The sequence below is a fragment of the Scyliorhinus torazame genome, chromosome 18 (genome assembly GCF_047496885.1).
Source record: "Scyliorhinus torazame isolate Kashiwa2021f chromosome 18, sScyTor2.1, whole genome shotgun sequence".
In the NCBI taxonomy this organism is placed as follows: Eukaryota; Metazoa; Chordata; class Chondrichthyes; order Carcharhiniformes; family Scyliorhinidae; genus Scyliorhinus; species Scyliorhinus torazame.
This window is the reverse complement of record NC_092724.1, coordinates 141011299-141033734: the sequence shown is the minus strand read 5'-3', so window position 1 is coordinate 141033734 and position 22436 is coordinate 141011299. Positions and strand designations below refer to the sequence as shown.

The 22436-nt window shown below is 46.7% G+C and overlaps 1 protein-coding gene across 1 annotated transcript in view; it reads right to left on the bottom strand.

Annotated features, from left to right (window-relative positions):
- gaa (alpha glucosidase) overlaps positions 1-22436 on the bottom strand; it is an 81344-nt gene that overhangs the window by 6274 nt on the left and 52634 nt on the right. Inside the window, exons 9-19 of the mRNA XM_072483492.1 lie at positions 21410-21520; positions 19255-19368; positions 18408-18492; positions 18095-18212; positions 16920-17053; positions 10574-10725; positions 9607-9755; positions 6961-7102; positions 5979-6077; positions 1414-1578; positions 467-619 (exon numbers count right to left, since the gene is read on the bottom strand). Of these exons, the coding sequence (XP_072339593.1) occupies positions 467-619; positions 1414-1578; positions 5979-6077; positions 6961-7102; positions 9607-9755; positions 10574-10725; positions 16920-17053; positions 18095-18212; positions 18408-18492; positions 19255-19368; positions 21410-21520 (1422 nt within the window). The remainder of the gene's footprint in view (positions 1-466; positions 620-1413; positions 1579-5978; positions 6078-6960; positions 7103-9606; positions 9756-10573; positions 10726-16919; positions 17054-18094; positions 18213-18407; positions 18493-19254; positions 19369-21409; positions 21521-22436) is intronic.

Here is a 22436-nt window from a genome sequence, read left to right as displayed (position 1 = left end):
TCCCTTCAGTTAAAGCATTGAAGGAGGTGAATGATGCAGATTTACTGCCTGCACCCTCCACCGTTCTTAAGCTGAGTCTGTTTATTCCAGGCAATGCAGAAGCAGGGCTGCGACACAAGGTTAGGAAGAGGACACTAACAATGATTCTCAATCTGGATCATTATCCAATGATCCTTGCTTGCTTGCATGCATGCAGGGTGAGATCAATCCCAACAGTGATGTTCTCATATTGCCTGTCAAAATTCATTGTCTCAGCTCACCATAGAAGAATGAGAACTTGTGTAAGATACCATTAAATCCACGCTACCTTTGAATCTATACAACACAGCAAGGTTTGACTTCTTCAGGCGATAGCATATTTAATAGAATGAGGAATTCATCCAAAATATTTTAATATTGAAATTGTACTTTATTTGTGTTTAACTAGATGTTTAAAATGCTATTTAGACAGAACCCACTTCCTCACCTCTGTGTCTGTTCTGTAGGAGAAGTCGGAGATCCAGAATCCATTAACAGAAACTTTCTGTGGAGCAAATGGAACTCCAAACACAAAGACGCTACCCAGTTTAAGGCCATCTATCTGACTGTTCAAATGGATTATCTCACTGAACAGCACGTTCTGTGAGGGGTAAAGACAGACAGAAAAAGTACAGCGTACAATCAAATGTCCTCATAGCACATGTCAATTTCTCAAGCTACTGTATAAATAGGACACATTGCAGTCCAATAAAGGTACATAAACAAATACTGCTTTGGGACAGATTTGCATCTTAATATAAAGTTCATCATTCTGTAACATTTCTAATCCAAAATGAATTTAAATATACAATCCTAAAAGGAAATATCTAGAATTTACCTGTTTAATTACAAGTTAGGGTCAATGAAGTCTGTACGTTTGCCTTTAACTTAAAGCTTTACATTTTTTAAACCCAGTTTCTACCTTAGGATTCCATAATGAATCTCCTATCACCAACTTCGACAAAGGGTCACCTGGACTCGAAGTGTTAGCTCTTTTCTCTCCCAACAGATGCTGCCAAACCTGCTAAGATTTTCCAGCATTTTCTCTTTGGCTCCTAACATCAGTATTCCTCTTGTTGAGGGGCTTGGCTGTAAGTCAAGCATGTTTTTCTGGCTTCTTTTGGTACTCCTGTATGATTACACGAGGCGCAGAGCTATTGATAGGATTAGCTCAGTCCTGTTTCTACTGGTTGCCACTTTTGTGGTTTACATTGACAATCTTTCTTATAGATTTAAAATTTAAGGTGTAAACAAAGCATTTGAAATGCTTTGATAAGGAGAGATTATCATAGACTCATATGTTGTCATTTTTGGTATTCAGAGAAGAATTGTTTCAAGCTTATGTTCTACACAATCAATACTAATAATGAAATGTTTGAAATCAGTCATACTTACATTCTTTGCTATGAAGATAATTTCAGTATAATCCCCATTTTCATAAGTCAGCAGGCTCTCACCATCATCCCAGAAGAGTTCTCCTCTCGCAATTCCCTGATCAGATAGTGCGACAATCAGACCAAATGGGTTTCCACGAGAGGCAGCAGTAGTGGTGTTGGGCTCCTTGATTGAAAGCAGGTTTAAATATAATCATCATTGGATGAAACCATATTATGATAATTAAGCAAACACATTTCCATCAGTACCAAGTTGTCACTTCTCAAGGTATTTTATACTGATAATGTGCTTTTGATGACACAAGTACTCACACAACTGATCTCAAAACTAAAAGAAATCGCGTCCTGCAAAGTATGAAAATATAGGGTACGATTTAACCACCGCATTGCGCTCGGCGAGGATCTGGGCGTGCTGGTTAAACAGCGGGAAAGGCCAAAATCGAGATTTGCACCGGGGATAAATCAGTTTGCTTCTAACTGGCTCGCTCCCGATGGTGAGTTCTGGATCATGCCCAAATGTGGCGAGCATATCATTAACCCCAATTTGCATTAATTTCCATCTCATTAGCAAGATTGAAGTTGAATGTAACAACCTCCTGCGAATGAACCAGCTCCCAGTGAGAAATCACACGTGCTTTGTTTAGTGGAACAAAGAACAATACAGCACAGGAACAGGCCCTTCAGCCCTCCAAGCCTGTACCGGCCATGATACTAACCATGGCCAAAACCCTCAGCACTTCCTTGTGCCGTATCCCTCTATACCCATCCTATCCATGTGTTTGCCAAGATGCCTTTTGAATGCCGTTAATGCATCTGCTTCCACAACCTCCCCTGGTAACGCGTTCCAGGCACTCACCACCCTCTGTGTAAAAAAACATTTTAAAAGGGCGAAGCTGGTGCAATGGCTGCTTAGGGGAACTGAGGAGGTGAGTAGTAATTTCCGTTTTAGACATGCAGCTCAAGGGCACTGGAGCTGCTGCCCAGTGCTCGGGGAGTTGGAGGGAGGGAGAACGGGACCCCTCAGGGGATTGAGCTTGGTCGGGGAGCTGAAGTGTTTCTGGTCCGAGGTCGCCCTTGGGCCGTGGGAAGTGAGGGGCTTCTCATCCGTGCAGCCTTCAAGTCACCTTTAAATATTGTGGATGGCCATAACAGGGGGAACTACAGCTGCTGCCTGACTGTCCTACCAAAAACCTTCAGAACAGAGCCCTGTTATTGGTTATATGCTGACAGTCACTTTAACTGCCTTTGACTGCAAACAGCTGCAAGCTTTGCAGCTGAAGACTATTGGTAATAAATAATTGGCCTTGTTAGTTGAGAGAGCACTTCACAGCTGCAGGTTGTGTTTGCTGCTTGCGCCTGCTGGTGGTTGCAAATGCCTGGAGGCTGCTGTTGCTGGTCCTTCCTTTTCTGTAGCAGGAAAGGACAATTCTTTCCAGGATACCAGGGACCTGGAACACCAGGATCAGAGGGACGTATACGCCCAGAAGGCAATCTGGTTTGAAGCAAGAGGCTGTGGGACCTGGTGTGCGACATTGATCCAAATGGGCTACCTGATGTTGTTGTTGAAGAAATGCTTTCACAGATTGCTGATGGTTATGTTGCTGGTGTGGTGAATGCTGCATGAAACTGACATGTCACTATGGGTTAAACATGCTGAAGTCAAGAATGTTCAACTGCACCTCGAGTGCCAGTGGAATATGTGGATGCCAGGATTTGATTCCAGTGAGATTGGACCACGTGGGAGGGTCTGCATAGCTGCGGCTCCTAGACTGATACGTGGAACAAGTAACCGCATTGATGGACAGATAATTTCTATAACAAAAGTCTGGACATGATAACACATTTTTAGGCTTTTCCTCCATTTCTGTTGAAGAACCTGCAAGGAGTGATACTGTGTGTGTGTTTTCTTGTGTGAAAACAAGCTAAAATATCTTACAATCTCAGCAGGTCTGACAGCATCTATGGAGAGAAAAGGGAGCTAATATTTCGAGTCTGGATGACTCTTTGTCATCCAGAGTCAAAATGTTTGTTCTTTTCTCTCCACAGATACTGTCAAACCTGCTGAGATTGACCAATATTTTCTGTTTTTGTTTCAGATTCCAGCATCCGCAGTAATTTACTTTTATCTGATATAGCTTTGTATTGGTACCAATTTGGAACAGTGAGGTTTCCTTGTTGTTTAATGGCTGATATGTGGAATGTTACAAAGTTGACTTTGGGGCTTCTCGTGCCGTGTCTCAGACGGTGATTATTGCATCACATTTCAATCAAACACTCGAGAGCTGAGCTTCAGCACTGCGGATATCCTCACGGCCAAAGGGTGCATGTGTGGATCGGGGAGGGTACCTGAACACGATCTCCTAATGTTTCCAGAAGGCGTCCAAAGGCTCCTGCTGTGAACAGGGGTGAGTGTGCAGAGCGAGGTTCTCCAGCACAACTGGCTCATTGGGAGAAAAGGCGGGGAATGTAGGGGTGGGGGCTTCGAGGGTCTCGGGGTGGAAGCCCCAACTGATCGACGGTCTAGCTCCTTCTCCAATTTCTTACAGATGCCAATATGGATGGTGGTGTCGGTCCTGTCCTCACGGTGCTGGGTGGCAGCACATGCGCAGGATAAGGTGGCAGTAGTGTCGACGCAGGCTGGAGGCGGCACCCCGTGTCCAGGGGGCCGCCGCACACCCAGAGGTCCCGGCCACCCATCAGACCGAGGAGGAATCTAAAAGGTGGCGACAGTGACGGCCCAAGGTGTGCCAGCTTTGTTGGTCTTTCAAGTAGATAACGGACACTATGCGCCCCAGGAGACTCCGTCTCAACCAAGAGAGGGTGCGGCACCTGTGCCATGTCCTTGCGGACCTGGCACCTCGTGGAGGACACCCGTTCCTGGCGGCCGTGAAGGTCACCACAGCTCTGGACGTTTATGCAACTGGCTCATTCCAGGGCTCGAGCGGGGACCTGTGCAGCATTTCACAAGCTACAGCCCACAAGTGCATCAGCGAGGTCACAGATGCCCTGCATGCCCGGGCAGCAGACTATATTAACTTTGCGTTGGATCAAGTCCACCAAGATTCCCAGGCAGCAGGAATCTCCACCAACACCGGGATGCCCCATCAACACTGGGATGCCCCAGGCAGTTGATGGCACGCATGTTGCCTTGTACATACCAGGGCATCAGGGAGTTCCCTTCATTAACAAGAAGGGGTTCCACTCCCTGAATGTTCAACTCATGTGTGACCACCACCTCCTGATGATGCACTTTTGTGCATCCCTTCCAGGCAGTGAGCATGACAGCTACATCTTGGGACACTCGAGGATCCCCGGCACCTTAGAGGACCATCCCATGTGGGCAGGTTGGCTCTTGGGGGATAACGGGTGCCCACTGAGGTCCTGGTTGATGATGTCAGTGCGGAGGCCGGAGATCGAGGCAGAGACCCAATATAACGAGGCCCATGTTGCCATCCATGCTGTCGTTGAGTGGTGCAATGAACTGCTCAAAATGTGGTTCTGATGCCTGGACAGCTCTGGTGGTGCACTGCAGTACACCCCACAGAGGGTCTCCCACTTTGTAGTGGTCTGCTGTGCCCTCCGCAACCTAGCACAGCAGCAGGGTGACATGCTTGAGGAGGAGTTGGGACATGCAGCCTCATCGGAGGAGGACCAGGAGAGGATGGTGACGAGTCCGGGAAGGAGCAGCAGGAGCAGCCGGAGGTTGGAGGTTAGGCAGCGGCAAGGGTATGGCATGTCACAAGGACCAGGGAGGCTCTCATCCTCGCCCGCTTCTTATAGGATGAGGCTGTGTCCATCAGCTCACCCCCCGCCATTCCTCTCCTTTCTTTCCCCCATCCCTTCCTTACTCCCCCCCCCCCCCCCCCCCCCACCCCACCCAACTACCCTGCCCCCTCCTCCCCCACAACCTCCACGCCGCCACAAGGGTTTGGGTAACATCATCTCAGGGTGATGGGCCTGTATCTGCACTGTCAGCGGGTCAAACAAGTGCGATGATCACTCGCCGTGAGTTAAGTTGATGCTCCTCAGTTTATGCCAAAGTCTGACTCCCATCCTCTGAACGGGGTCAGCATTGGGGGCGTTTGATCTTGGACCACTGTGTCAGAAGGGTGGAGGAAGCAGAGGGCAACAGGTGATGGGGTTGCAGGCAGGCCCACTGTGAAGATTAACGTGACAGAAGCTTCACATGTATCAGGTGCAACATGTTTAATAGCGAACATTTGACATTTCCATTCCCCCTGGCTACAGATTGTGACACCCCCTCCCAGTGCCCACTCAGTGAAGTTAAATTTCTTGATCTTATGGTGTTTACTACTGTGTCTAGGTGTGTCCCCAGGATGCACATCAGAGGCAGCCTGATGCTTTTTGTGCCCTGTTGCCTTTGATGCCCTTGGCGGATGTCCTCTGGAGGGCCTGGAGTTGGACAGCCCCAGTCGACTTACTGGTGTCACTGGCATCGCCGTGCCACCCTGTTCTGCCCGCTGCCCTTGAGATGTGCGAAAACCTGCTTTGCACTGCTTCCCAACTTAAATTTCACCTGCACTGAAGTAGCTTGAATACTTTTACCTGTGTAGGTAAAATACAGCCTCCTCGTAAGTGAACATTTATTGTATCCAAGGGTGCCTGCAGTAAAATGTACTGGCCTTTACTATGTACAGCAGAACCCTAAAAAATAAAAAGTATAAGATCAGATGAAGAGGTACTAAAATAAGGACAAATCTATAATGATACACACACGCATAAATACTACATTATGCACTGAGAATAACTAGTTTGACTTTAGCTGACCGGTGCAATATTGCCAGATTGAAGTGGAGTGTATATTTTGGGTCGTGGTAAAAACGCCACTGGAGACTGCACATGAACTGCTTTTTGTTTCACAAGACTAACACTGGAGTAAAACTTTTTGTGGCTCTCCTCGGATTCCACACAAGCAAAACAAAACTGCCTAAAGTCTAGATTGGTAAAGTAATATTACTGAGCACACAAACTGAAGTGATGAGCAGGACAGCTGCACAGACTATATGATCTGATTTGAATAGTATCTCAGATCAGGCAGTGGCACATATGTAGATGCAGTGAACAGATGCAGTGCACAAACGTAGTACACTATCCCAGGACTATGGACCATAATTTCCTTAGAGCGGCAATCTCCGGCAGATTCCAAAGCCCTTGTCTCACCCAACCGTTCGTGCTCAGGCTGGGTGAAACAGGAGTAACAAAGTGTGCCCCAGGCTGCATTGGCGTGGGGGAACTGGGGTGCAGAGAGGTAAGACATGTCCCCTTTCTATGGCACTGGCCGTTCAGACAACTAATGTTTGGGGGGGGGGGTACAGTTTTCGTCACTCCAGTAGGGAGGTTGGACCAAGTCGTACCAGGTTGGGGGGGGGGGGGGGGGGGGGGGGGAGAGCTATGCAGGAATTTCCTAGAGGATTCCCCAGCGCATCATTGGGGAACCCCCCTAAATGTGATGCTTGGGAACCAGGAGGTTAAGGGCCTATATTGAATGCAAGATCAGGATCAAGAATGAGAATAATATAAGACTTACATCATGTAGATTGTACCATTTTGTTGGGGGGAAATAACCAGACACTTCCACTGTTTCAGGTTCCAATACTGGAGTGATGAGAAGTGCCTCCCCCCACATGAACTGACGATCAATACTTGGCGTGTTTGGATCTTGACGAAATCTAAAGCCGAGAATGATCAGCATTTACATACCTGGAGTAACTCCAACATAAGAAAAGATCAGATTGAAGTCATTTAAATATTGCTTTTTTAGATCACCAAATTAATGTTTTAATTATTCCTGACAAAGAACCATCCAATGGCTATGACAGTCATAAAAATATTTATAAACATTTGAGTGATCTGTTGTAATTAGCACAACAAAAATTGTGGGTTAAAGTTATACAAAGGGCAAATGCAGGTGGCACGAGACAGGACGGGGGGAACAGGGCTCTGTAGGTATGTTACGAGTTTGGTGGGGAGGGTGAAAGCTGATCTGGCAAGGTGGGATGGTCTCCCTCTGTCGCTGGCAAGTCGGGTACAGGCGGTTAAAATGAACGTGTTGCCGTGATTCTTGTTTATTTTTCTGAGTCTGCTGATCTTCCTGCCAAAGGCATTTTTCAAGGTCGAAAAGATGATTACCTTGTTTATATTGGGGGGGGGGGGTTGGCTAGGATTAGGAAGGTGCTGTTGCAGGGAGGACGGCAGTCAGGGGTTTGGGTCTTCCGAATTTACTATTTTATTACTGGGCGGCGAACGCGGAGAAGATGAGGAGCTGGGTTAGAGGGGAGGACACCCAGTGAGTTATAATGGAGGAGAGTCTGTGTAGGGGGTCGGGGCTGAGGGCGTTGGCAACATCGCCGCTCCCAATGGCCCCGGGGAAATACTCAGGGAGTCCGGTAGTTGTAGCGACGTTGGAAATCTGGAGGCAGTTGCGCCAATACTTTAGGCTGGGGGCGGGGTCAAGGGAAATGCCAATTTGGGGGAATCACAGATTTGAGCCAGGGAAGTGGGATGGGAGTTTTCAGATATGGGAGGAATCGGGAGTCAGGGCATTAAAAGATTTGTTTCTAGGGGGCCGGTTTGCGGGACTGGAGGAGCTGGGGGCGAAATATGGGTTGGGGCAGGGGGAAATGTTTAGGTATATGTAGGTGCGAGATTTTGCTAAGGAGATGCAGAGCTTTCGGGTGGCGCCGGCTTCCACACTGTTGGAATGGAGAAGGGGGTGGTGTCGGCAATTTATGGCGCGATTCTGGAAGAGAAGGCACCGCTGGAGGGGATTAAGACAAAGTGGGAGGAGGAGTTGGGAGAGGGCATGGAGGAGGTGTTGTGGTTTGAGGTGCTCCGGAGGGTAAATGCCTCAACTTCGTGCGCGAGGTTGGGGCTGATACAGCTGAAAGTGGTGTATAGGGCGCACCTCACAAAGGCGAGGATGAGCCGACTCTCTGAGGGGGTAGAAGACCTTTGTGAAAATTGCGGGGGGAGACCTGCAAACCACGTTCATATGTTTTGGTCCTGTCCAAAGCTGGAGGGGTATTGGAGGGAGGTGTTCAGGGTAATTTCGAAGGTGATACTTGTGAGGCTTGAGCCAGGTCCTCTGGAGGCCATATTCGGGGTATCGGATCGGCCGGGGTTGGAAGCGGGTACGGGGGCAGATGTTTTAGCCTTTGCCTCGCTGATCGACCAAAGGCGGATCCTGTTGAGGTGGAGGTCAGTTTCTCCACCCTGTGCCTGGTGTGGCAGGCGGATCTGTTGGAGTTTTTAACACTCGAGAAGGTGAAGTTTGAGTTGAGGGGAAGAATGGAAGGATTCTAGAATTCATGGGCTTTATTATGCACTTTCAAAAATTGGATGACATCGAACATTGGGGTGGTGGGGTTGGACTGTGTACGTTGTTGGTGACTATTTGCACCGGTTCATGGACAGCCAAGAGCCTTGCCATTTTTGCGGCCTTGTCGAGTCCGTGAGCCACATCTATGTTGAATGTCCTAGGCTGCACTCCCTTTATAGTTTCTTAACAACGTTGTTGTTAAAGTTTTGTTTGCATTTCAGCCCCACGCTCCTGATCCACAGGCATGCGGTGCGGAGGGAAGGCAGAGGACCTCCTCGAAAACCTGCTCCTGGGTCTGGCGAAGCTTGCCATAAACAGGTCCAGGCAGCGAGCGACCGAGGGGGTCATCTGACCGGATTGTCTGCCCCTCTTCCCCCGCTTTATTCGCGGCCGGATGTCCCTGGAGAGGGTGCATGGGTTGTCCACGGGCACACTCGATGACGTCTGTGCTCGGTGGACACCGCAGAGTTTGGACTTCTTCATCAACCCCAGTTTTCACACTTTGATTTAATGTATTTAAGTTTCCATTCCTCTTTGTCCTTTTTGGGCTGTGCTCCCTTTGCTTTTTAGGAGTGGCCCCTTTTAATTTATCCCTCAGTTAATTTCTGTTCTTCTGTTTAGTCTATTGGCCCTAAAATACAACATCAGTTGAATGTCCAAGTTCCGAGTTCAGCGGCCTTTGGGGCCACAATGTGGCCTGTGGGCCACCAGCTGGAAAGCCTGATCTAAAACAAACCAACAGGCAAAACAAGTCAGGGCCTAGTTTCAACCTGCTCTTGAACATGGCTACTACTAATTTCCAACCTCATGAAATTGCAGTTTTTTTAATACACACAGTACTAAAAGATTACATACTCAAATGACAGTGGCCGGACAACCATCTCCCCAGCAGAGTGGGCTTTGTGGAAAAGCGTGTAAAGGAAAGGGAGCAGCGTGTATCTCGTCAGGAGAGCTTTCCGCATTGCTGATTGTGCTGACTCACTGAAGACATATGGTTCTTGAGACTGAAAAACAAAAATGCATTCCTGTTACAAGTGGTATTCACATCTACGGGTAAAATATTTATTTGCATCAAAAGCAGGTTTACTGGAATCTTGGATGAACAGGACCAATGTGGATCATGGGCATCCAGGAGTAATTAATCAAAGAAGACTTTGAGGTTTGGGGTGCTGCATTGTTGGCAGGGGTCCCCAAGCTACAGGGAGAGAGAGGGAGATCAATCTTTTGCTTACACCAATATGACTTTGATCACAAATGCTATTCTGCTTTAGTGAATTGAAATATTCAGGTTGGTAATACGTTACAATTTAATAAGCAGATAACTCATCCAAAATTTAGCTCCTAGCATCCACTTTTCTTGTTCCATGCATCATGGGATCCTGCCATTCACATCCTCATCTCAGAGGAGGAAACTTTGCAGTGTTTCTGTTTGCCTTACAATAAGCAATGCCTCCAGCCATGATGCTTCTAACCCAGATTGTGGATTTGCGGCTGAACATCTCACCCTCAAATGGCACACACAATTTGCACACATCAGACAAGAGAAATGCTGGTACAGTGTTCTCATTTCATGGAAAAGCAATGAGTGTTGTACCAAATATATTATAAATTCAAGCACAATACAAGGCAAACTATTTTTTCACGGTTAATGTACTTTTCCATTTAGAAACGCCACAGATAAATATCTGAAATCATTTGCACGTGCTCTATTATCAGACAGAAGTCCAAAAATTAATGTTTGAATTTCACTACTGCATTCTAATGTTTTAAAATAATTAATTAAAATTGGCAATTTCAATATGTACTCGTATCATGGACTAACCGGCTGTTTCAAGTCATTGTGATTCCGCATGAAGGGGTAGAATGAACCGACTTGTGTCCAGCGCACACAGAGTTCTTCAGTGGTCTTTGACCGGAAACCACAGACATCCGCTCCAACAAGAGGAATCCCAAACATGTTAAACAGCATTATTGCTGTGAAATAGACAAGATAATGCAGTTTTAGATTTTTGATCTTCCACAATTCATATTTCAAATTTTAACTGCACAATAGATTACCAATTACTACTGTGATCATCCTAAAGACGCATTTTAAAAAAATCATAGGCTTTAATATAAGGTGTTCAATCACAAAGTGTTGTACCTTTAGTCTCTGTACAGTGGGAATATAAAAAAGCAGCAGGAATTAAAGGGAAAAAAATAAGGAAATTCATTGTGCACTTCTGTCATGCACATCCTAGGGGCCAATGTACAGTCACATCGGCAGAGTGTTATGAAAGCAAGCTTACCTTCTCATTGAAAGCAGAGGTCGCGATCTCCAAGTTCAGACAGACTTCAGAGTTTTCCCTGCATCGATGGACCGGGAATGGGCTGTGCGTGCGCAATTCAGCCCGCAGGTCCGAGGGTGGGCCGAAAGCACCTGTGCAAAAAGGGTGTTTAAAATCTGGGCCATGTGACCAGGAACAGAGCAGTGTTGCAGACAAGAGTCTCAGGCAGGCAACAGGGAGAGTTTCCAAGAGAGGAGAACTGGATGGGGACAGAGACAGAGTGAGGTCCCAGTTAAGGAGAAAGGGGAGAAAGACACTCCCAGCAGGAAAAAGGCTGCAGGTGGCAGATTTTAAGTGGTGAGGTCTCAAGAGAGGTCCTGGCGATCAAAGAGGGCTCAGGAGAAGCCCTGATGATCTAAGAAGGCAGCAGTAGGTAGGCGACTCCGTATTTTGGGATGTTGGGGTGAAGGTAGCATTCTGCTTGGCCTGGCCGCAAAGCTGAAGTTGTGCTTGTTAGTTGACGCTTGAATGCATTCTCAGGAATCCAGGGGAACGTAGTCTCGAGAGACGAGGCTGTAACTGAGGTGGGCTGTCGTTGAGCCAGTCCGATTTAGAGTAACGTTCGATAAGGATTCTGAGACGAGGCCTTTGAAGGTGAAGACGGGAATCCCTCGTAAGAGATTCAGCGTTTCTTTCCTTTTTAAAATGTTTTTATTAAAGTTTTTTCATTTTCTAAATTACAAAATAGACATATCTATACAAACAAACCAAATACAATTTACAGAAGAAAGACATTAAAAGCTAACACCAACACAACCCCTTCACCCCTCCTCCCCCAAAAAAACTGACGGTGGTCAGTTCCTTAAAGTAAACTATAAAAGGTTGCCACCTCCAGTAGAATCCCTTGACTGAACCCTTCACGGTGTACTTGACCTTCTCTAGGTACAAAAATTCCATCAACCATACTGAGGTGCTGTGTGGACATGCAGACCCCCTCCCCAGCGGAACCCACCTCTGGGCAATGAACGAGGCGAAGGCAAGAACATCTGCCCCAACACCCGTCTGTAGTCCTGGCGAGTTCAACTGCCCAAATATGGCAAAAAAAGAGACAGGGCTCCAGTTCCACATTCCTGGTGCTAAAGAAGGAGACCCAAAAGCTCACAAGCTTGGGACAAAACCAGAACACGTGGGCGTGGTTGGCTGGACCCCCGGGACAGCTCTCGCACCTATTGTCCACCGCCAAGAAGAAACGACTCATCCCGGACTTGGTCAGGTATGCCCCAAGCACCACTTAAAGCTGGATAAAAACCAGCCTCACGCGTGAAGATGTGGAGTTCATCCTGTGAAGGGCTTCACTTCACAGTGCAGTGGTTAGCACTGTTGCTTCACAGTGCCAGGGTCCCATGTTCAATTCCTGCTTGAGTTATTGCCTGTGTGGAAAATGAAAGCTACCCAACCTGCTGCAAATGGATAACAAAATCTAACACCCTTGCAATGCTAAACTTCCCACCGAGGCCATGAATTTTCCATACTCTTACCTTAGCCACAACCCCCAATAACCTTGGCCCCCTCATCCCCCACCATGCAACATATACAAAATACAAAACATCTCAAACAAACCCTTCCCCTTCACCCCTTTTTAAAGTTCCAATCAAACCTTTTTAATTAAATCTAAGTTCTCGCTCTTTGATAACTCTGATGTATTGAAAAAGTCATCTTTCGACCCAAAAGTAACTCTCAGCATCGCCGGTACACCACTCCATACCCCACTTCGCCTTATTAAAACTGCTCACCTCTTCGCCAACTCCGCTCCAACATCCGGATGGTGCTTCCTTCCCACCTCAAATCCCGATTCTCTTTGGCCCATTTCAGGACCCGCTCCTTCTCCTCGTAGCTGTGGAATCTAACAACCACTGCACATGGTGGCATGTTTACCCGGGGCTTCTGCTGGTGAGTTCGGTGGGCCCTACCCAATTCTGGAGGGGACATCCACCCATCCCTCCCTACCAGCTTGGCAAGCATCTGAGGAAGGGGCTTTGGGCCCTCCACCCTCTCTGGCAACCGCACGATTCGGAGGTTCTGTCTCCTCAATCTGTTCTCTAAGTCATCCATCTTTTCCCTCAGGTTCTTGTTTCTCTCCTCCACTAGCAGTATCTCAGCTTCCAACGAGGTGATTTGGTCACTGTGCCGTGATAAGGCCACCTCCACCCCCTTCAGCACCTCTCCATATTCCTTCACAGCCTCTGAGGTTTTTCCCAGCTTCTCCCAAATTGGGCCAAGCGCCTCCTCAATTGTCTTTTTGAGGGTTACCATCGTCACCTTTCCTTGCTTATCAAAGTGTTTCTCGAATTGCTTTTCAAACTCTTACGCCAATACCCCAGTCAGCGTTTCCACTGTAATAGGAGCAGCCACACCTGCCAGGGCTGTCTATGCCATCTTCCCTCCCCATGATCCACGCAAACTCTTTGGCTCCCCCGGAGGATTAACACCCGTAGCCTTCAAACCACCAATCTTTTTTGTAATTTTCAACATACTTCAGTCAACAGATTCCTTGCATAATTAGACAGGCGAGTTTGTTAACAAATATTCCCTTGGAATCTCTCTAATGGCTGTAAATCTTTGTGGTTCACAATAGTATTCATTTTACTGTGACGTGTTTGGATACTATAGACATCAGAAGGTATATTTAAATATTCCAACAAAAAAGCTTTAAGAATGACGAAATGATTTCCTTCCAAATGCTTCAGAGCTTTTCATTTATTAGAGTTAAAGGAGAATGTTGGTTGATGAATCACACCACTAACATAATCATGGTAGCTTAAGGACTTAGGAAAGAGGAGCAGAAGCAAGCCATTCGTTCTTTCAAGACTGCTTCATTATTCAATAAACTCATGGCTGATACTCTCCTTCAAATCCATTTTCCCACACTAACCCATATTCCTTGATGCTCCTCGTGTTCAAAAATGTATCACTCTCAGTCTTGAATATACTCAATACTTGGGCATTCACAGCCTCAAGGATAGAGATTTCTAAAGATCCACAATCCTTTTGAGTAAAGATTTTTCCTCATTTCAGTCCAAAATGGTGACCCCCCTTATTCTGATACAGTGACCACCCATCCCCAGATTCCAACTATTGACTCTTCAACCAGTCTATATGAAGATTCAAGTCCCATGATTACTATATTATCTTTGTTAAATGCACCTCTAATTTTCTGATTTTTATCTGCTGGACCATCCCAACCGTGGTCAACTTGCAACCAAGTCTCCGTAATGGCTATTAGATCAAACGTATTTATTTCTATCCAAACTATTTATTCACCATTTTTGTTGCAAATGCATTGTGCACAGATAGTGCCTTTAGACTTAATGGGCGCGATTCTCCGACCCCCCACCGGGTCGGAGAATCGCCGGGTGCTGGTGTGTATCCCGCCCCCGCCGTGTCCCGAATTCTCCGCCACCAGAGATTCGGCGGAGGCGGGAATCGCGTTGCGCCGCGCTAGTCGGCGGGCCCACCCCCGGCGATTCTCCGGCCTGCGATGAGCCGAAGTCCCGCCGCTGTCAACCCACTCCCGCCGGCGTGGATTAAACCACCTTTTGAACGGCGGGATAAGGCGGCGCGGCCAGGCTCCGGACTCCTGGGGGGGGGGGGGGGGACGATCTGGCCCTGGGGGATGCCCCCATGGTGGCCTGGCCTGCGATCTGGGCCCACCGATCCGTGGGTGGGCCTGTGCCGTGGGGGCACTCTTTTTCTTCCGCCTTCACCATGGTCTTCACTATGGCGGAGGCGGAAGAGACCCCCTCCCCTGCGCAAGCGCGGGGATGATGTCAGCAGCCGCTGACGCTCCCGCGCATGCGTCGCCCGGCGAAGACCTTTTGCCGCCGGCTGGTGTGGCGCCAAAGGCCTTTCCCGCCAGCTGGCGGAGCGGAAACCACTCCGGCGTGGGCCTAGGCCCTCAAGGTGAGGGCTTGGCCCCTAAAGGTGCGGAGACCTCCGCACCTTTCGGGGCGGCCCGCCGCCGGAGTGGTTCCCGCCACTCCATTACGCTGGAACCCCCCGGCCCGCCGGGTAGGGGAGAATCGCGCCCATTATTTTATGTTTAGTTACTACTATGCTCTACAGCCTGGCATTTTACTATTAACAGTTTATGTCAACTAACTGAAAGAAAGACTTTCATTGATATGGTGCCTTTCATGACCAAAGGATATCAAAAGTATTTTAGAGACAATTAAGTATCTTTGAAGTTCATATGCTGTTTAAATGGAGGAAATATGGCACAAAGTGACATACAGTAAGTTCCCACAAACAGCATTGTGACAATGAGCAGATATCTTGGGCGGGATTCTCCAGTCGCCGATGCCAAAATCGCGTTCGGCGATCGGCCGGAGAATCAACGTTCGCGCCGAAATTAGGGCGGTGTGCTTTCGCAATGCTCCACCCCCTCCAAAGCGGCGTCACCGTCTCGACGGCCTCAGGAGGTTACCTGAAGCCCTCCCCCCGATGCTCTGCCCCCGACCGGCCGAGTACCCTACGACGTGGGTCTCTCATTCTATTATTTATCGGGAGTTCAGTGTGGCGGCTGTGGACTCAGTCCAGCGCCGCCACAAGTCGGGGTGAGCCCATCTGCAGGCAAGGGGGACTTTGGCAGGGGCTGGGGGGACTGTTGGGGGGTGGTCCGGGGATTGGGCCACTGCAGGCCGCCGCCGTGCACATGCGCGGCCACAGACCCGGCAATTCTCCGGTCACTTTGTCAGCTAGAGCCGGGTGCTCTACGCTGCCTGCCTGTTAGCCCCTCTCCAAATGGTGGATTGATTGGTGGTCGTTTTGTGCCAAATTTCCGGTTGTAAAATGCCACCGTTCCCATGCCGGCGTCAGGATATAGCCTGAAAATCGGCAAATCCAGCCCCCTGTTTTTGTGATGTTGGTCAAGACACTGAGGATAACTGACCAGCTCTTCTTCAAAGTAGTGCCATGGGATTGTTTGTCGTCACCTGAGAGGGCATTGATTTTATATTGCAAGTGAAAGACAGCACCTCTGACATCACCTGCAGGACTCCCTCACTACAGCACAGGAGTGTCAATTTTTACTTTTAAGATCAACACCAGGAGGGGTGTGGACAAGGGCCAGTGAATCACGTGCACATGTTTTGGGGTTGCGAAAAATTGGCACGATTCTGGGCGGGAATGTTCGCAGTCTTAGCCAGGATCGTGGAGGAGGAGGTGACCTGGACCCTTTGGTGGCGATATTTGGGGTTTCAGAGAAGCCGGAGCTCATGGAGAAGAGGAAGGCCGATGTCTAGGCCTTCGCCTCTCCGGTTGCACGGCGGAGTATTTTGCTGGAGTGGCGGATGGCATCGATACCAGGGGGAGTGGCTTGGTTGGGTGATCTGTACGACTTCCTGCGATTAGAGAAGATAAAGTATGAGTTAAGGGACTCTTCAGGGGGGTTTGCGGAAAGGTGGGGGATGTTCGTGACCATGTTTGAAGGGCTGTTCGTCGTGGGGGAGGGGGTTGAAAAAAGGGGGAAACATCTGTACAGACTGTATAGTTGATTGTTGGGAAGTATGTTTCCCAGGGTGTTTATTCTCTGTAACCTGTTTTGACACATGTTTGTAATAAAATGCATTAAAAAAAAAAAAAGATCAACACCAGGAATGGTATTTGAACCCACAACCTTCTGACTCAGAGGCGAGACTGCGTGCTACCAACTGAGCCATGGGACACACTAGTAACACAACCACACTAGTAACACAACCAAATGTCAAGCAGTTACACATTGTGGAAAGCTCATAGGCCTCCACAAATAATATTGATATCCTTGGAAACACTCAGCACATCAGGTAACCTCCTTGGAGAAAAACAAGTAGGTTTATTGGCAAAAGTCCTCTATAATTTCCATACCTGGGATGGTATAATACATGTCATTCCAATCACTCAGGATGTCCCCAGTCCAGTGTCCAGCATAACGACCATGACTGGGGAATGTGGACCGTGAAATCACAAATGGACGTTTTCCTATCACCTTGATCAAAGCACTAGACATAAGACAGGAGACAGTGCTAAAAAAAACAGTGGTTGAAAATATCCAAACATTGACTACTGCCAATAACCATCCAACTGTTTCAAATTGAATATAGATATATACTGAAACTACTTGTGTTACTGTCGTCATTGATGTATCAACCTCATTTCAAAATATGTTGCATAAGCCATTTCAGTAATAGTCTTAAGATTAATGGAAGCACACACCCAGTGTTCCTGTCAGCATCCCTCCAGTGCCCTGACCTTGCTGCCAACAAAATGTAGTCACTTGATCCCTTAAGGACTTCTTAACCTGACTGTCAGAGCAATATCATTGTTTAGATTATTGCATGGGATTTACGGTACAGAAACAGACCATTTGTCCCAAGCAGTCCATGCTGTGTTTTGTTCCAAACTTGCTGGACATTCACAGGTCAAACCACACTGCATTAGGATCTGTTAAGTGTCAAACAGAGGTGTCAGATATGCGCCTGTCAGCAAGTAGAACAGCAATATAATCTGTGGCCCAAAATGGATTCTGGGGCCGCCTATTCCCTCTGGCTTTTAGGCAGTAGCCAGCATGTTGCTAATTTCAAATCAGGAGCTCCCCACAGTGATTCATATGAATTTGTTTGATGAGTACCTGAATCAGAAGTATTGAGATGGAGAAGGTCCCAGTTTGGTTACTGGTCTGAGCCAGAGCAATTGTAGATGTGCAACAATTGATACCAGTGCTTTGGTTTAGGGAGGGAAATATATGCCAAGGTTTCTTCTTCTGATTGCTATTCAGTGATGTAAACTGGCTGTTCACATCTAGCGAAGGCAGGATGAAGCTTTGGTGGATAGTCTTGACAACATTCATCTAAAGCTCACACGTCAATATCCATTTGCTCAACATACTGGAGAGCAACTAACAGCGGAGTTCAAAGATTTGCTTTTGCAAACTTTGAAGATATTCTGCACAATGTTCAAAATGTCTTGCCCTGCTTCACAGATTACTACATCATGTCCAGTAGAAACAGTAAAAATGCACTGCTGTTTCAATTGTCACTCACTTGTGGGAAGCGATGGCCTCAGTCAAGCCATAAAGGTTGTGTAGGTTATAATGTGATGACAGATATTGTTTTCCAGACATACATATTGTGGCAGACCTCAAATTCCATCCAGTCACACCTGCAAACACAAAATAGTAATGAGTTAATTGAAGTCTTTCCCACAAAAACCAGATGGCCAAGAAAAATGCAAGAACAAATCAGCATGTGCTAAAGCAAAAGAACCTTAGCAATATTGCAAAGAAATGGTGCAGAGGGCTTGGTAGGAGGAGGTTGGAAGACATTTCTTGCTTTCACTGATTAATTAGATTTTTACCTGGTACATAAGGAGGATTTTCTAAATTGTTGTCTGGACAGCCATATATCCCCCCAGAAACAAAGTCAGATGGTTCATTCATATCCTGTGCAACAAAACTGGTTTTATTTTTGCAGCATTGACAACTTTTAAAAACATGTTCATCTCAGTCAGGTCACACAGATGCATCTTTCTCTGCATCGTTAAAACCACCTCTACCAACTGCTACTAAATGGCACATTATGATCATCTGTGTTAAAGACTTTTCATTTTAAATATATAAAATAATGCAGCTCAGCATACTCTCTTGTTCCAAATGATTTTTCACTCACCCATGCGCTGCTGAAAACACCTGGAATGACCTTGTAGTAAGGACTACACTCATGTTGCACAATTACAACAAGTGCTGAACGCAGTGCCATTTTAAATACAAAAGCATAACTTGTTTTCTCAAAGAAAAACATCTTCAGTATTTCAACAGCATTAACGAACCGGTCCGTGGTTATACAGATAATGGGGCAGTGCCCAGTCACCTGAAGGGCAGGAACAGTTACATATTCACAGTTCCCTAGTACTGCTTATATAAACTCTTGGATCTTACTGCGTATATTCAGTCCAGCCCAATAATTTGAAGTCTTTCGATGTGTTAAAGTGTATCTATTAAACAATAATTTGAAGCACTAAGTTACACAGCAAAAGTGGACAATTAGCACAAAAACTATTCGAATCACCATACGTCTTGAATAATGCAACTTCAAACTAAGAATGCATTTTGATATGAGAAATAAAGTAGCTATCTAATACATATTGTATTTAGTTTTCACAGCTTTAACAATCCTTTCACTACAGGACAGAATTATATACTTACAATCCACATCCCATCAAAGGACACTTTATCATGAAATTCCTTAATATTCTCGTACCACCAGGCCCAGGTCTCGGGATTTGTAAAATCTGGGAAGGCAGTTGGGCCAGGCCAAACCTAAACAAAATAGACCAAAACACAATTTAAGTGTGCCTTTGAATCCAGTCTAATCTGATGGGCAAGCCACTCAATTATATCAAACCATTACAGAAAAGTCATACTGGATGGATTGCAGTGGTTCAAGAAAATGGCTCACCATCACCTTCCAAGGGTAATTAGGGATGGGCAACAAACGCTGGCCTTGACATTGTAGATTTACACGGCTCCAAAACTTTAGATACCTCTGAATTTTTGATGGCAGCAGATGCTCAAAAGGAGAATTATATTCTGAAATCATTTTATTTTAACTGAAATTAAACTTCAGCTTTCTTATTCCTGACTCTCATCATGGGGAGTCACAATTAACTAGTTTTCATATTTAACTGCACACACTGGTGTTTTTGACCAACTCCAATGTTTGCTTTTACGTCTCTTGATAAAGTTTAAATAGATAAGGTTTTAAGACACATCTCCAACTCAGAGAGATGCTTTGCGATGATGCTGTATGCTGCATAATATTATTTGAAAGCAATTATACCAGGGAAATTTGATTTATTTCTAGGAGGCTTTCAATAGATCTAATGACAACTATTCTGGTATATCGCAAGACAGTATGACATCAGTGCATGGTATATTAACATCCTCAAAGCCTTGCATCGCTAGCCCAGCTGCTACATCAGCACGGGCACCAAGGACTCCTTCAACATTATTATAAGAGTACGGCTAAGTTGCATACTCTTCCTGTTCCTTTTCCTCATGGTTATTGATTTCATCATAAAGAAGGCAACAATGGATGCAGACTTTCGCATCCTGTGGAAACACCATCAGATGATGGACCTGGATTTCTCAGACAACATCGCCTTGCTGGACAAAGAATCACACACTCTCCTAGGCATGACCACCAGTCTTGGGTGGCAGCACCAAGGTTGGTGTACAAATCAGCTGCGAGAAGACCAAAACAATGACAGCTGGACGGTAACAAGGACCGCTCATCACCATCAGGCAACATCAAGGATATCAATCACTTTGCCTACCAAGGAAGCAACATTTCTGTCAACATCCACACATGAATTGGCAAAGCAACATTGCTTTTCCAATGGTTCCATGCAGTCAGGGCATCCAACACTATTAACATTGTCATGAAGTTGGGCGGCACATGGCACAATGGTTAGCACTGCTCTCTACGGCACTGAGGACCCAGGGGTTCGAATCCCGGCCCTGGGTCACTGTCCGTGTGGAGTTAGCACATTCTCCTCATGTCTGCCTGGGTTTCATCCCCACAACCAAAAAGATGTGCAGGTTAGGTGGATTGGCCAGGCTAAATTGCCCCTTAATTGGAAAAAAATAATTGGGTACTACCAAATTTTTCTTTAAAGTGTCATGAAGTTGTAATAGTACCAACCACAATATATGCCAGAAAGGCGTGGAAGAGAACAGCAAAAGTAAAAAATATGTTGGACGTCTTTCACCAGGGCTGCCATGTAAGATCTGGGCATCACAGAGGAGAGACAGCATCATCAATGAAAAAGTGCTGTAGAGAACTGGTCAGAGGTACCCACAAGACATCGCGACAGAGAGAATAATAAGGCTGGGAGGACACATAATCATCCTCTGAGATGTCCAGACTGCCAGATGGAAAAAGATGGGGTCGGCTAAAGAATACTTGGCGAAGTACATTTAAGGAGGACTTCAAAGAGCAGGACACCATCCGGGCTGAAGCGAAGGAGATTGCGATAGATCAGGACCAATTGCAAAGTCTTGTTGTCCATTGTCCTGTATGGGACCAGAGGAACGAATTCTCGGTTTCAGGGAGATACGTATTGAAAAATAACATCACAAAAACTGACTGCATAATCAGGGAAATGACAAGTGGTTAATTGCACAAATGCACAGGTAACTGAGTTTGAAATGTGATAGTTTATTCACAATGAATAAATGAATGTTTTCAATAAAGGTGCTGTTCTGAAACGTATCTAACATATGAGCATGCAGCTGATATTTACAGAAGTTGCATAAACAGGTTAAATTTAAAATGGGAACTTCTCATTGATGCACTGACCTTTCCTATCAACGGTTGACCAGTTTCATTTTTGATAAAAATACCTCTCTTCACACCGTCATCATATGGTTTGTATTTCCCTGCTCTCTGTGTACTACTGATACCTGGATCCTACAGGAGAAATCAAAAAGCTTCAGTGTTAAGAATTCTTAAAGAAAATTGAACTGGAGAAACTCACTACAGATGCACAACCGGACTTCAAAACAAGGTTGACAAAACAATTTAGCATGGTATGTTAAGAGCTCATTGAAAATGCATCTATTGCGGTTGCGGCGATGCTCAGCTAAGCCGCGCGTTTCGGCGGCTCCAGCTCCGACGGACTTTCGGGCTCTTTTTGCGAGCCCCAACGGGAATTTAAAAAAAGATTTTTTGGACAAAACCCGGTGTGGGGTGAAGAAATAAGGAGTCCCCCACCAGTGTGCAGGAAAAAGATCAGTGGCGGTGGCCAGATCACGAAGGAACCTCGAGGGCAGCGGCAGAGGAGAGAAAAGAAGGAAGCAAGATGGCGTCGGAGGGAGGCCGGGCGACATGGGGACCGGATCAGGATGAATTCCTCAGAAGGTGTGTGGAGGAGTTAAAAAAGGAGGTCCTGGCCCCGATGTTGCTGGCAATCGGTGGGCTCATAGAAACACAAAAGGCCCAGGCGATAGAGCTCCGTGTGGTGAAGGAGAAGGTAACTGAAAACGAGGATGAGATCCTGGGCCTAGCGGTCAAAATGGAGACGCACGAGGCGCTACATAAGAAGTGCATCGAAAGAATTGAAGTCCTGGAAAATAGATCAAGGAGAAAGAACCTCCGGATCCTGGGTCTCCCTGAGGGAGTGGAGGGAGCTGACGGCGGGGCTTACGTGAGCACGATGCTACATTCGCTAATGGGAGCTGAGGCCCCCTCGGGCCCCTTGGAGGTGGAAGGGGCTCACTGGGTCCCTGCGAGGAGACCAAAGGCTGGAGAACCACCAAGGGCAATGGTCGTGAGATTTCACCGCTTCAATGACAGAGAGGTTGTTTTGAGCTGGGCCAAGAAGGTA